Source organism: Lithobates pipiens, unplaced genomic scaffold (assembly GCF_037356315.1).
Source record: "Lithobates pipiens isolate NorthernLeopardFrog02 unplaced genomic scaffold, aLitPip1_a1.2 Scaffold_23, whole genome shotgun sequence".
Classification (NCBI taxonomy): domain Eukaryota; kingdom Metazoa; phylum Chordata; class Amphibia; order Anura; family Ranidae; genus Lithobates; species Lithobates pipiens.
The window spans coordinates 312,008,384-312,024,188 of record NW_027507785.1 but is presented as its reverse complement, the minus strand read 5'-3'; the positions used below and the strand labels follow the sequence as shown (position 1 = coordinate 312,024,188).

At 43.2% G+C, this 15,805-nt stretch overlaps 1 protein-coding gene across 2 annotated transcripts in view; it reads left to right on the top strand.

Moving 5' to 3' along the window:
• MIER1 (MIER1 transcriptional regulator) overlaps positions 1-15,805 on the top strand; it is a 66,778-nt gene that overhangs the window by 12,658 nt on the left and 38,315 nt on the right. For both annotated transcript variants that reach the window (XM_077450524.1, XM_077450523.1), the window contains exon 2: positions 14,703-14,727. In XM_077450524.1, coding sequence (XP_077306650.1) covers positions 14,703-14,727 — 25 coding nt within the window. The remainder of the gene's footprint in view (positions 1-14,702; positions 14,728-15,805) is intronic.

Here is a 15,805-nt window from a genome sequence, read left to right as displayed (position 1 = left end):
CTTATAAGAACTTTTGTGGACCAAGCAGGTTGTGTGTTAGTGATTAGCAGACTGTACGTCAGTCCCTATACCAATGAAGGACTGCTGCAGTATAGGGCAGCGGTCAGCAGTAGTGCACGGCAACCCTATGTATTGTGGACCGATAGCGGTCCTTACAGAACAGCAGACTGTAACGCACTCAGGCCTATGTACCGTAGCACCCTATACCAAGTTACCAGTCCTTATAAGAACTTTTGTGGACCAAGCAGGTTGTGTGTTAGTGATTAGCAGACTGTACGTCAGTCCCTATACCAATGAAGGACTGCTGCAGTATAGGGCAGCGGTCAGCAGTAGTGCACGGCAACCCTATGTATTGTGGACCGATAGCGGTCCTTACAGAACAGCAGACTGTAACGCACTCAGGCCTATGTACCGTAGCACCCTATACCAAGTTACCAGTCCTTATAAGAACTTTTGTGGACCAAGCAGGTTGTGTGTTAGTGATTAGCAGACTGTACGTCAGTCCCTATACCAATGAAGGACTGCTGCAGTATAGGGCAGCGGTCAGCAGTAGTGCACGGCAACCCTATGTATTGTGGACCGATAGCGGTCCTTACAGAACAGCAGACTGTAACGCACTCAGGCCTATGTACCGTAGCACCCTATACCAAGTTACCAGTCCTTATAAGAACTTTTGTGGACCAAGCAGGTTGTGTGTTAGTGATTAGCAGACTGTACGTCAGTCCCTATACCAATGAAGGACTGCTGCAGTATAGGGCAGCGGTCAGCAGTAGTGCACGGCAACCCTATGTATTGTGGACCGATAGCGGTCCTTACAGAACAGCAGACTGTAACGCACTCAGGCCTATGTACCGTAGCACCCTATACCAAGTTACCAGTCCTTATAAGAACTTTTGTGGACCAAGCAGGTTGTGTGTTAGTGATTAGCAGACTGTACGTCAGTCCCTATACCAATGAAGGACTGCTGCAGTATAGGGCAGCGGTCAGCAGTAGTGCACGGCAACCCTATGTATTGTGGACCGATAGCGGTCCTTACAGAACAGCAGACTGTAACGCACTCAGGCCTATGTACCGTAGCACCCTATACCAAGTTACCAGTCCTTATAAGAACTTTTGTGGACCAAGCAGGTTGTGTGTTAGTGATTAGCAGACTGTACGTCAGTCCCTATACCAATGAAGGACTGCTGCAGTATAGGGCAGCGGTCAGCAGTAGTGCACGGCAACCCTATGTATTGTGGACCGATAGCGGTCCTTACAGAACAGCAGACTGTAACGCACTCAGGCCTATGTACCGTAGCACCCTATACCAAGTTACCAGTCCTTATAAGAACTTTTGTGGACCAAGCAGGTTGTGTATTAGTGTTTAGCAGACTGTGCGTCAGTCCCTATACCGCTGAAGGACTGCTGCAGTATAGGGCAGCGGTCAGCAGTAGTGCACGGCAACCCTATGTATTGTGGACCGATAGCAGTCCTTACAGAACAGCAGACTGTACTGCACTCAGGCCTATGTACCGTAGCACCCTATACCAAGTTACCAGTCCTTATAAGAACTTTTGTGGACCAAGCAGGTTGTGTGTTAGTGTTTAGCAGACTGTGCGTCAGTCCCTATACCGCTGAAGGACTGCTGCAGTATAGGGCAGCGGTCAGCAGTAGTGCACGTCAACCCTATGTATTGTGGACCGATAGCGGTCCTTACAGAACAGCAGACTGTAACGCACTCAGGCCTATGTACCGTAGCACCCTATACCAAGTTACCAGTCCTTATAAGAACTTTTGTGGACCAAGCAGGTTGTGTATTAGTGTTTAGCAGACTGTGCGTCAGTCCCTATACCGCTGAAGGACTGCTGCAGTATAGGGCAGCGGTCAGCAGTAGTGCACGGCAACCCTATCTATTGTGGACCGATAGCGGTCCTTACAGAACAGCAGACTGTACCGCACCCAAGCCTATGTACCGTAGCACCCTAGACAGACCAAGTTACCAGTCCTTATAAGAACTTTTGTGGAACAAGTGAGTTGTGAATGATTAGCAGACTGCAGCAGAAGGGCAGCAGTCAAGTATAATATTCTTTCTATATTTGGAAGAAAGAATATTATACGTGTACAAGCCTATTACCGTACCACTGATACCAGTCCTGAAAAGAACCTTTGTGGAACTAATAGTAACAGCAAGTCTTTAAAATTATCCTCACTGCCTGACACACTGCTTCCTGCCTGTCCCTATACAAATTGGCAAAAAAGAGTAGGCTGGAACGATTAGCTGGAACAGCTCTTTTGTGGACCTGATAGTAACAGCTAATGATGATGATGATGATGATGATGAAGAAAGACTAATCTGGCTGAGCTGTCCCTAAAATAGCAGCATACAGCGCTCTGTCCCTTTATCTAAACTGACAAAAGAAACTCAGGCTGCTGACCTAACACCTATACCAGTCCTGAAAAGAACTTTTGTGTACCAAATAGCTAGCGTTTTCTCTGTCCCTACTCCACACAGGATCCTTTCCCTACAGTGACAGAAGAAAGAATGTAAAATGGCCACCGGATCGGGTGTATTTATAGGTTAGGGGGAATGTCCAAGTGTCCATGAGCTGTCATGTCTCAATTGGTTGTCCTGTAACACATGATAAACGTGTCACGAAAGGTTAAAGTTCTTGTATACATTAAACACGTAAGTCCGCCGGGGCGAACGACGGAAAAAGGCGTTCGAACCCGCGGACGGCGAAAGTCGGAAATTCGCCGCGAAACGACCGCCGGGCGAACCGTTCGGCCATCACTACCCGCACAGTGTGCGGAGACCGCCCTGTCCGCAGCCGGCTCAGCGGGGACAACGGAGCGATCCCCGCTGAGCGAGCGGATCATCACGGGGCGGATCTTTACTGATCCGCCCCGTGTGAAAGAGGCCTTAAAACTTTTTTTTTGTTTGCCTTGTTAGTGAATATTTTTACACATCTATATTAACATATATTTTCACTTTGAAAAAGCACTAAATTAAAAAAAAATCTATTTAATTTGTAATAACTTTTCAATGCTTTGTACCGTTGCTGACAGCTGAAATTAAAACAAAACAGTTGTGGTAGGTATCGGTGTCGGCGAGTACTAAAAAAAGTATCAGTGCATCACTAATTATGATTGCTTATTGAAGTGAACTTCACTGTTATCAGAAATCATTTTTACTGAATGAAATTTCCATTCAGTGTGTATTGTTGTGATTAGCTGTGATTGGCCACAGCTCACATGGTACAGATGGGCTGTGATTGGCATGTTATCTCTTTGACCAACCGCAGCTAGCAACACGATTGCACACAATGAAAGGAAGCCATCCGTTTTTTTATTTTTTATTATTGTCATGTGATCTGCTGTGATTGGTCACAGTAATCACATGGTACCGGCCCGGTACATTGATCTGTTGTCCGCTGAGTCCAACGGACACAAAAAGTGACCGATTGTGCCGCAGTGCAGCCTGTTCTAGGAGGATGCCATATCACATCCATCCGAAATTACGAAGGTCCCGTCTGGCCCTCATTTGACTATGGCATTACTCCACAGCCCCCTGCTAAATATTACAGAGCAAAGAGAGCAGGTAGGCATTTTTAAGATGTAAAAAGGTACCCAACTACTTTTTAATTTTTTATTTTTTATTTTAACGTTATGTGAATGGAAACATTCAACAAATATAAAAATGGGCGCTAACCCAATTTGGCTGCTAAAGTGGAAATACATGATTTTTAACCAGTTCCTGACCGCCAACCGCAGATATGCTGCAGCAGAGCAGCTGTTCTGTGTCCGACACTTTTGTGTCTGGGGCACGCATGCATGCCGCCGGCAGCCCGCTCCCACTGTGATTAGGCACAGCAGGAGCTGTTCTGCCAGTACCGTGGACTCTATGTCCACAGGCACCCACCAATCATTAGGTAGAGAGCCAGAACAGTGGTGTGTAAACAAAGCAGATTGCCGTTCTGTCAGGAGGAAGGCGTTGAACCTGTGTCCTCTGCAAAGCAGTAACATGAATCCATGTCTTCCCCAAGTAAAAGCTCTTCCCCCACACAGTGAGAAAACACTGGTTAATGACACCTTTAACCCTTTGCCCCTGATAACCACTTCCCATCAGATGTTATTAGTACAGTGACAGTGCTCCTTTTTTATTTTTTAAGCACTGATAACTGTATTGGTGTTACTGGTCCCTAAAAAAAAAAAAAAAAAATTTAATATATATATATCCTATAGTTTTTAGGCGCTATAACTTTTGCACAAGCCAATCAATATACTTTTTTTTTTTTTTTTTTTTATTAGATGCATTTATTTTTATTATAGCAAAAAGTTAAAAAATGTATATTTATAGTATACTGTGTGTGTGTGTGTGTGTGTGTGTGTGTGTGTGTATATGTGTATATATATATATATATATATATATATATATATATATATATATATATATACACACACACACACAGCTTTATGTTGATAAAAAAACAAAAAAAATATATATAATTTTTGTTTATAGCGCTAAAAATAAAAACCGCAGAGATGACTGAATACCATCAACATAAAGCTCTATTTGTGGGGGAGGGGACATACATTTTGGCCGCGCATTTTTCAGTTAAAACAAAGCAGCGCCGTATCACAAAAAATGGCCTGGTCATGAGGGGGGGGGGGGTAAATCTTTAGGATGGTAAAGCTGAACTCCAGGTGTGATTTGTATTGCAGTTACGTCGGTCCAGCTTGGACTGCGTTCTTCTGCTACTCTGTTGCATAATAAGCACAGAGGGTCGTTTGCTCAGCACGGTCGCCGTTCAGAGAACACCATTCACCCTTCGTACTGAATGCTTAGTGTTCTCTGATTGGATGAGGTGGGGTAGTGGTATCATGTTCTCCAACTGGTCCAATCAGAAAACCATTCGCATTCATGGAGAAGAATGCAGGTCATTCTGTGAATGGCGCCTATGTTGTGCAAGCAGCCCCCCCTACGGTTACTATGCAGAAGGGCAATTGCTCGCCATAGGATCTGGAAGACCAGGATGAGATGATTACTACACTTACTCTCCACTTCCAGGGTGGAGATATGGAACGTGCATATTTACGTTGGTCCAAGCTGGAGGAGGGTAACCATGTGACACAAACCTGGGCTTCAGCTTTAAATCTCTTGTTTGTAATGTGCCGTTTGCTGTGTTGCTTGTGCCAATTACCAAACTGCTCAATAGGAAGCGCCGCTTGTCAGTGCCCTGCGTGTGTCTCTTCATGTATCGGCCAATGTTATTTGGAGAGGAATTTGTCAGAATTCTGTAGTCTCTATAAATGCAGTGAGATGGGTATACGTGGTGTTCTGTACTTACATGGCAGATTATGACGCTTTACTGGAAAATTTTGTGAATTATTGAATGGAACTTGTGGGGTTTTCCCATCAATCTACCTAAAAGTTATTTTTTTGATGTGACATTTGAGCTTGTGTTGTGTTTTCATGATTTTTTTTATTGTAGGATTTATAGAGTCATTTAGTGGTTATTTGTACAGTGCCTTGCGAAAGTATTCGGCCCCCTTGAACTTTTCAACCTTTTGCCACATTTCAGGCTTCAAACATAAAGATATAACATTTTTATTTTTTGTGAAGAATCACCAACAAGTGGGACACAATTGTGAAGTGGAACAAAATCTATTGGCTATTTTAAACTTTTTTTTTAGCAAATAAAAAACTGAAAAGTGGTGCGTGCAAAATTATTCGGCCCCTTTACTTCCAGTGCAGCAAACTCCCTCCAGAAGTTCAGCGAGGATCTCTGAATGATCCAATGTTGTCCTAAATGACTGATGGTGATAAATAGAATCCACCTGTGTGTAATCAAGTCTCTGTATAAATGCACCTGCTCTGTGATAGTCTCAGGGTTCTGTTGAAAGTGCAGAGAGCATCATGAAGACCAAGGAACACACCAGGCAGCTCCGTAATACTGTTGTGGAGAAGTTTAAAGCCGGATTTGGATAGAAAAAGATTTCCCAAGCTTTAAACGTCCCAAGGAGCACTGTGCAAGCGATCATTTTGAAATGGAAGGAGTATCAGACCACTGCAAATCTACCAAGACCTGGCGGTCCTTCTAAACTTTCAGCTCAGACAAGAAGAAGACTGATCAGAGATTCAGCCAAGAGGCCCATGATCACTCTGGATGAACTGCAGAAAACTACAGCTGAGGTGGGAGAGTCTGTCCATAGGACAACAATCAGTCGTACACTGCACAAATCTGGCCTTTATGGAAGAGTGGCAAGAAGAAAGCCATTTCTCAAAGATATCCATAAAAAGTCTCATCTAAAGTTTGCCACAAGCCACCTGGGAGACACACCAAACATGTGGAAGAAGGTGCTCTGCTCAGATGAAACCAAAATCAAACTTTTTGCCCACAATGCAAAACGATATGTTTGGCGTAAAAGCAACACAGCTCATCACCCTCAACACGCCATCCCCACTGTCATACATGGAGGTGGCAGCATCATGGTTTGGGCCTGCTTTTCTTCAGCAGGGACAGGGAAGATGGTTAAAATTGAGGGGAAGATGGATGCAGCCAAATACAGGACCATTCTGGATGAAAACCTGTTGGAGTCTGCAAAAGACCTGAAACTGGGACGGAGATTTATCTTCCAACAAGACAATGATCCCAAACATACAGCAAAATCTACAAAGGAATGGTTCACAAATAAACGTATCCAGGTGTTAGAATGGCCAAGTCAAAGTCCAGACCTGAATCCAATCGAGAATCTGTGGAAAGAGCTGAAAACTGCTGTTCACAAACGCTCTCCATCCAACCTCACTGAGCTCGAGCTGTTTTGCAAGGAAGAATGGGCAAGAATTTCAGTCTCTCGATGTGCAAAACTGATAGAGACATACCCCAAGCGACTTGCAGCTGTAATCGCAGAAAAAGGTGGCTCTACAAAGTATTCACGCAAGGGGGCCGAATAATTTTGCACGCCCCACTTTTCATTTTTTTTATTCGTTAAAAAAGTTTCAAAAAATCCAATAGATTTCGTTCCACTTCACAATTGTGTCCCACTTGTTGGTGATTCTTCACAAAAAATAAAAATTTTATATCTTTATGTTTGAAGCCTGAAAAGTGGCAAAAGGTTGAAAAGTTCAAGGGGGCCGAATACTTTCGCAAGGCACTGTATATTAGGAAGTGCGGCTTGCATCCCTCCTGAACGACTTCTGAGATGACATCATCATTTTCAAGGAATGTTCTGTTTTTTTATTTTTTTTGTTTTTTTTATTTGTGTCTCATTGGGGGAGATTTCCTTTCACTCCCTCTTCCGTGGACACAACAGGAAATAAGGGTCCCATCTTTTTACAGCTGACCCTGCATTGGAAGATTCCCCCTGTGTGTGTGTGTGTGTGTGTGTGTGTGTGTGTATATTTTATTTTTATGTCCTCACTTACAGTACTATAAAAAAACGCCTGAAAACTGAGATTTTAGGTATTTACTTTATATCTATTTTAATTATTTAGTGGTGGAAATCTCTGAATATGTTGATGAGTTGTAGTAATGATATTGATGAGAATATCCCGGGTGACTTGTAGGTCTCGTCTTCGCTAGCTGTGCTTCTCACTTACCGGGTCCATGGCTCCCTGCTTTTGCAACAGGCTTGGATTGGCCCACCAGAGGACCCCTCTGTTGGTCTATGCCCACTGTGTCACCAAAGAGGCAGGGTGCTACCGATACTTTTTTTATGAACAAGTACCCTTGAATGATTCGCTGGCAGGCAGGATGTGGAATAAGGGCCTGTGTACACTCCATGTGAAAAAAGCTGCTTCTACAGGTGTTTGCGCTTTTTCCTTTTTTTTTTTTCCCCTCTCCTTTGCCTCTAAACTCCCCCCATGTTGGCTTTTTTTGGTTGGTATTTTTATTGCATAATATATACAGTGTGTGTGTATGTACAGTTGTGCTCATAAGTTTACATACCCTGGCAGAATTTATGATTTCTTGGCCATTTTTCATAGAAAGTGAATAACAAACCTTTCTTTCACTCATGGTTAGTGTTTGGCTGAAGCTATTTATTATCAATTGTGTTTTACTTTTTTTTAAAATCATAATTACAACAGAACTATCCAAATGACCCTGATCAAAAGTTTACATACCCCGGTGATTTTGGCCTGAGATTGCCAAGACCCTGAAACTGATCTGCAGCACGGTGGCCAAGACCATACAGCGGTTTAACAGGACAGGCTCCACTCAGAACAGGCCTCGCCATGGTCGACCAAAGAGGTTGAGTGCATGTGCTCAGCGTCATATCCAGTGGTTGTCTTCAGCATTGCTGCAGAGGTTGAAGGGGTGGGGGGGGGGGGTCAGCCTGTCAGTGCTCAGACCATACGCCGCACACTGTATCAAATTGGTCTACATGACTGTCATCCCAAAAGGAAGCCTCTTCTGAAGATGATGCACAAGAAAGGCTGAAGACAAGCAGACTAAGGACATGGATTACTGGAACCATGTCCTGTGGTGTGATGAGACCAAGATAAACTTATTTGGTGTCAGGCGTGTGTGGGGGCAACCAGGTGAGGAGTACAAAGACAAGTGTGTCTTGCCTACAGTCAAGCATGGTGGTGGGAGTGTCATGGTCTGGGGTTGCATGAGTGCTGCCGGCACTGGGGAGCTACAGATCGAGGGAACCATGAATGCCAACATGTACTGTGACATACTGAAGCAGAGCATGATCCCCTCCCTTCAGAGACTGGGCCGCAGGGCAGTATTCCAACATAACGACCCCAAACACACCTCCAAGACGACCACTGCCTTGCTAAAGAATTGGATTGGCCACTGGCTCGCGCTGCTGTCAATCACATCCAATGATGTGGCGTGCCGGGGGGCGGGGCTGAGTGATACAGTGAGCGGCTATATCATGAGAGCATGTCCGCATGTGAGGGAGCTCGCATGAAGGTGTAGAGTCCTTGCGGGGGGGGGGGGGCTGAGATAGCCGCCGAGGGACCCCAGAAGAGCAGGTTTGGGGCCACTCTGTGCAAAATGAGCTGCACAGTGGAGGTAAGTATAACATGCTTGTTATTTAAACTAAGAAAAAAAAATGTATCTTTAGCGATCCTTTAAGTAAGAGATGGTTAGAGACTGCAGATTGCATTTTTCTTGAGATTTCCTTGCACTAAAGGTGCCTATAATGGCCAACAATAAATTCACATTTAAATTAAATTTATATTAATTGGAAAATCGAATATAATACAATTTTATATATAAAAAAAATAAATGTTAAAACAAATTTTCAGGAAAGTGCATCCTCGGTACCAAGAGTTCCATGCAGTACCTCCCCCTGACAGGGATATACTTGCTATGAAGCAAAGCATTACAGAGTGAGAAACTTCTATAACCCATCTTTATCAGATTACAGTCTCCTCTGGCTGCTGCATTCTCTTAAGGGGTGGCAGTAAGACTGCAGTTCAAGCACCTGTTGTTACTGCCCCCAGGACTATGTGTAAACTAGGCCTAACTCAAATTTTGGACGGGATTCCACTCCTTTCTAATACATTTATTTTATGCATTCCTATGTTTAAATTCAATGAGTGTGAATTATTTTATTTTTTGTGTTACTGCCGGGTGATGGAAAGTCGTGGAAGTGCGGTTCTAGATCTGGCCGCGGGGCCTTTTTAGGACAGGCCGGTTTCTGAGTCTGTGCTGTCACTGGGGACAAATAAAAGAAAATATCGATTTTTATCCCATCTGCTGTGCTCCAAATTTTCTGTAAATTTTGGCCTTCTTAAATTCCACAAAGACACCGAGTCTGGAATTCCTCGCAGTTCGAGGCTGAGAAAGCTGACGCCATATTTTAGGAGATCCATTTAATGCTATTTTGGGGAAGATTGAATGTTACAATGTATCTTTTCCCGGGTAATGAAAAGAAATGTGTGTTGTAGTCAGTAGGAGATCAGAGAGAGAAGAAATGAATACGGTTTCATGTCATCATTTCCATCAGTAATTTGGCTCATTTTCATGTTTTTTTGTTTCGGGAATTTCTTTCACTTTCTCTTCTGTCTGACACGTCTTGTTATATTTTCCTTCCCAACCTCCTCCTCTTGTCTGTGTGGGAAACCTCCCATACAAAGATATACTGTAATCTGATAAAGAGGAGTTATAGAAGTTTCTCACTCTGTATGTAAATAAAAACCAAAGTCCAACCATACTTCTCTTATTTGTTCCGTTTTGTGATGTTAAATATACTCTTGAAATTGTGTTGCATCTTTTCAATAAGTGCAAAAAAATCCTTATTGATCCCGCCAACAATCTTGTCAGCTGGTCTATTCCTGTGTGACTTTTATCAGCCAAACTCTCTTTGTGGATTACAAAATGCATCCCATTCCCTTCCCTCTTTATGGAGTTAAAGTGGTGTTGCCACCAAAAAATAAAAAAGTGCTTAAAATTCTTTAAAAAAATAATTGGAAAAAATGTTTTATTTTTTACTCACCTCTAAATACCTGTTGCTAGGGGGTCCCTCGTAGTCTGCCTTCTTCCTTGCCCGGGCTGGTGACATCACTTCCCCCTTGCGCCACACATCTCATCTGAATGAATGAAATACTTGTATAGTGCACAATGCGAACTGAATCGCCTCTAGGACCTGTCGCGTGTCCCAGATGACTGTGTGGTGTATCATAGCGCCCTGCGCTGCTCGTGCATGCGCAGTAGGTGCCCGGCTGTGAAGCCACAGCCGGGTGCCCACAGTACGAATGACGCCACAGCGGGGAACGAGGGGAGGGGCTTCGTTCCCCCGCATCGCTGGACCCTGGGACAGGTGAGTGTCCGATTATTAAAAGTCAGCAGCTGCAGTATTTGTAGCTGCTGACTTCTAATTTTTTTTTTTTTAGGGGCACCCCACTTTAAGGAGAAGTGGAGGTGTTCTGTAGTCCTCCACAATTTCTTTCTGTATTTAAATCCGCTAGTACATCTAACACCTCCTGACTGAGAATTCATAGTTAGGTTGAATAAAGACACCAGTCCATCCAGTTCAACCTGAGTGAGTGTCTACAATTGTCCCTATCCCTGTACATTGCACACTCACACCGATCCCTACCCTCAAGGAGCCCACAATCCAAGGTCCCCATTCATATACCAGGGCCAATTTTGGACAGAAGCCAATTAACCTACCTGCATGTCTTTGGAGAATGTTGCAGTCCAAATATGCCTCCTTTGCTCATTCATCCAGAGTGGTGTCTGAATAATACAGGAGGTGTGTTACTGGCCATATTAACAGGAGAAAACAGAAGGAAACAAATGCAGCCACCACATCTAATGATTGGTAAGCTGCAACATATTTCACATATATAATAAACCTTCTTTTTTTTTTTTTTTTTCTCATTGTATTGTGGGCAGTGTTAATTTTAGTCTTAGGACTTAATTGCCGTTTAGTTGTAGTCATAGTCTTTTGACTAAAATGGCTTTTACTCTTAGTCATCTCAATTGTTTTAGTTTAAGGCCTCATACACACGGACATTATTAAAAAAAACTAGTTAAGCTAGTTTCAACTTCTGGAAAAAAGCAGCGTTAAAAACGGGATTTTATTAGCGTTTTGCTCTGGCGTCAATGCGCGTTTATCAGCGTTTGCTAAAGTGCATTTAAAAAAAATAAATAAATCCCATCACATTATAAACATTTTTACAGCTCAAAAACACTGACACTAAAAGACGTTGGTATAGCGTTACTGCGCGTTTTTGCGCATTGGCGTCAAAATTTCTCTAACGCTGGAGCCTCTGAAGGTGCTGGTCCTTGGGTTTTTTTTTTTTTTTTATTTTTTTTTTTGGAGCAGTAAAACCCATCCGGCCTTCCTACCTATTTAAGGTAGTGTACTGTGTGTTCACTTACCTTTTCCTTCATTTTTGTTTGTAAATGCTTCTTTTTTGGTGTCTGTTTTTGCTGCTTCCTGTTCTTGTCCTAAAACAGTGATGGCGGACCTTGGCGTCCCCAGATGTTTTGAAACTACATTTCCTATGATGCTCAACTACACTGCAGAGTACATGGGCATCATGGGAAATGTAGTTTCAAAACATCTGGGACGCCAAGGTTCGCCATCACTATTGTAGAAGGTTGCCCCACCCGCAGAGCCGTTCTGTATGGAGTGCACGCCCCCCTCCATTGGGACTACATCCCTACGGGGAGACGATGTCTGCATTCACAGGCACAGGAGCCGTGGGCGTGTCTAAGATGCTGTAGCTCCGCCTCCCATGCCATTTTATTGAAATAAGAATCAGGATTTCAACAGCACAGCCCTGCCTTTACTCCACCCCCTTTGGAGCATAAGCATAAAGGTAATTGTAGTTCCCATTTAACATATGATGTAGCTGTAGGGAGCCAAGGCAATTGAACAAGACTGTAAAGGAGGAAGTGCTGAAAATAGCTATCAAGAAAACGGGTTTAATATACATTTTGGTTGAAATAATATATAGATTACAAATTCTATGCAGCATATAGATCAGATATATGCAAAAATATTGGTACCTTTTATAACCCCTTTTAATCTTTTCCAATAAAACAATTCTATTTTTTTATGCTTACGTTTTGCTCTTTTGTGGAGTTGCCCTTCAAAGTTCCACTTGGAGGAAAATTCTCCCTTTTTTTTTTTTTTTTGTAGCTTGTCTGGTTTAGGGATGTGGGCCATATCTCCTCCTCTCTGGACAGTGAGCACTATCTAGCAAATTTTATAACTGAGGCACTGCCGCCTGTGCCTCCTGAGCGGCATGCACCAATGCTGGTGTAGACAGAAGGCTGCGAGTGATAGAGATCAGTCACAATCCAGACAAAAAAATTCATGCTAGTTGTTGCATGATGTGAACTGAAGTCTGTTGCAGCAGCATTGCGTACTCAGAGGAGAGGGGTAGGCAACCTTAAAGTGTAAGTTCGTCTTTACAGAAAAAGAATGAGCCTTTACAATCACTTTAAACCTCAAATTGTCATACTACTGCGTCACAATTGCGTGCATTCATGGGTTTAAATCGGGTGGCAACATATCGCCTCCTCACCACCTGCCAAACACATTTTTTAGAGAGGAAGAGAGGAGTAGACATCCCCCCCCCCCCCCACACACACACACACGATCTCTCATTGTAATAACAGGCGCCGCTGTCACAATTTAAAAACTGTGTGGCTGTGCCGGGACTCTGCCTACACAGCGGCATCATTCATTCATTCACAGAGTTCTGTGAATGAACTACAAGTACTGTCTGTCACCGCGGCAGACTGCTTATAGTTCTCAATAAACTCTGAGTGCTTTTGTGAGTTCGTTGACGTTTCCTGCGCTCCAGTAACTGTTTGCACGTATAGGAGGTGCAAGCAGCTGTACTGTCTGCAGGAGCCTGACATTGCACCCTTGATATGCTGATTGCAGGTGCAATGCTCTCCAGGCTCCTGGTGGGGGTGGGGGGGGGGGAGAAATAAAATTTTTACAAAAATATGTTCTCATAACTTTTATTTATTACAGGTGAACTTACCCTTTATAAGGGTCCTTTCACACAGGACGGGCCCGTGATGATCTGCCCTGTGAACATCCGCTTGCTCAGCGGGGATCGCTCCGTTTATCCCCGCTGAGCCGGTTGGATGACAGGGCGGTCCTAGCACACTGTGCAGGGACCGCCCTGTCAACTCTCTGCTCTCCCCCTATGGGGGAATCAGATGAACACGGACCGTCTGTCCATGTTCCTCCGATCCGCTCTGCAGATGGATAGAAAAATAGTGTTTTTCTCTCCCTGCAGAATCGGACCATAGCGGGAACGGACGATATCGGATGTCAGCGGATGTTCATCTGCTGACACCCACTATCCTATAGGGATGCATGTATGTCCGTATTTCATCCGCAAACGGATGGATGAAATACGGACACGCTGTCCGCACGTGTGAAGGGGGCCTAAGGGTCATTTATTACTAAACCTAGGTAGGTTTAAAAAAAAAAAAACATAAGGCCTGATTTTAAAGCTATTTTGGATTGCAGCTTTAATAATAGTAATGTAGGTCTAAAGTCCATCTTGCAATAACATGTTCATCTAAAGTGATTCTAATGGTTCCTTTTTTTTTTTTTTTTTTTTTTTTTTTTTAATCCATAAACCTGTTACACTTACCTGCTCTATGTAATGGTTCTGCAGGCCTGATCCTCCTCTTGGGTCCCCAGACTGCCCCCCCCTCCCCCTCCGCCTAGTGCTCACCATAGCATGCTGCTCTCAGCCTCCTCTGTGTGTTCATAAGACATATACAGAGTGTGGCTCAGCCCCACCCCCGTTTCCTCTTCACTGGCTGTGGTTGACAGCAGCCAGTGAGAGAAGAAAGGCTCTCGTGCACATGGCTGGATCGAGATGAGGCTCAGGTAGGTATAAGGGGGATGGGGAGCTGTATTAAGGTAAAAAAAGAAAAACTTCTGCCTTTACGACCATTCATTTAAAAAAAAAAAAAAAAAAATTTTTTTAAATCTTTATATCTCATTAAAAAATATATAATTTTTGGTGGTTCTGCCAAGAAGGTCATTGTGGAAGTACATTGTTGACAAGAAGAGGCTGCAGGAGATTAGCAGCATGTCCTTACAAAGGACAAAAAAATACGTATTTTGATTAAAAATGGAGATTTGACATGCAATGCTTTAGCAAACAAAGTGCCGTTCACTTGGGTTTCACTTTTAAGTTTTGTTGTTGCTGTGTAAAATTGTTACTTTTTTGGCCTAACAGATTTCTTTTTATTTTTTTTTTTATTTTTTTACAGCCTTCTCTTGGGAATGTAAGCCCAGGTAACTTTAAAGTTTTTTTTATTTGTTTTATCATTTCATGTATGTGCAAAAAAATAAATAAAATGTATGTATGTATTAGAGCTGGGTGATTTTATCCCCCCACAAAAATCTGCAATTTAAAAGAAAAAAAAAAAAAAACCTGGATCACGATTTTAAATCAAGTGTTTTTTTTATTTTTTTTTTTATTTTTTTTTTTTGATGGACACCACCCCGCTGCGGTGTCAGCGCCGGTCCTGGAGAGAAAAATTTTGCTGAAATTTTGAATCGATTTGATCTCTCAACTCGATTTTTTTTTTCCCCCCCCAGCCCTAGTGTGTGTGTGTGTGTGTGTGTGTATATATATATATATATATATATACACACACACACACACACACACACACACACACACTAGGGCTGGGGGGGGAAAAAAAAATCGAGTTGAGAGATTAAATCGATTCAAAATTTCAGCAAAATTTTTTTCTCCAGGACCGGCGCTGACACCGCAGCGGGGTGGTGTCCATCAAAAAACATATATATATATATATATATTATATTATATATACACACATACACAATTATCTATCTATATCCCATATTGCTTGAATTTATTGAAAAAGGAAAGTAAAACTACAGACAAATGGAATTTACCTTTGCCATGGTAATGTTCTCTTCTCGAATGCCCAGCCTTAAAGTGATTGTAAAGTCTTCTTTTTTTTTTTTTTCTATTAAAATAGTAAACATGTTATACTTGCCTGCTCTGTGTAGTGGTTTTGCACATAGCAGCCTCGACCCTTCTCTTCTTGGGTCCCCAGCTGGAGTTCTATGCCCCTCCCTCCTGTTGAGTGCCATTCAGACACAGAGCCATGGTTCTCCCCCTCATTGGCTGAGTTTGACAGTAGTGGGAGCCAGTGGCACTGCTGCTGTGTCTTAGCCAATCAGGGGGGAGATTCCTGGGGACAGCTGGGGCACTCGTGGACATCGCTGGATAGAGATGGGACTAAGATAAGTGGGGGGGGGGGGGCCTGGGGCTGGGAAAAGCTGCTACACATAGAATGGTTTTTATCTGAACCACATGCCGACCGCCAGCAGAATGTCC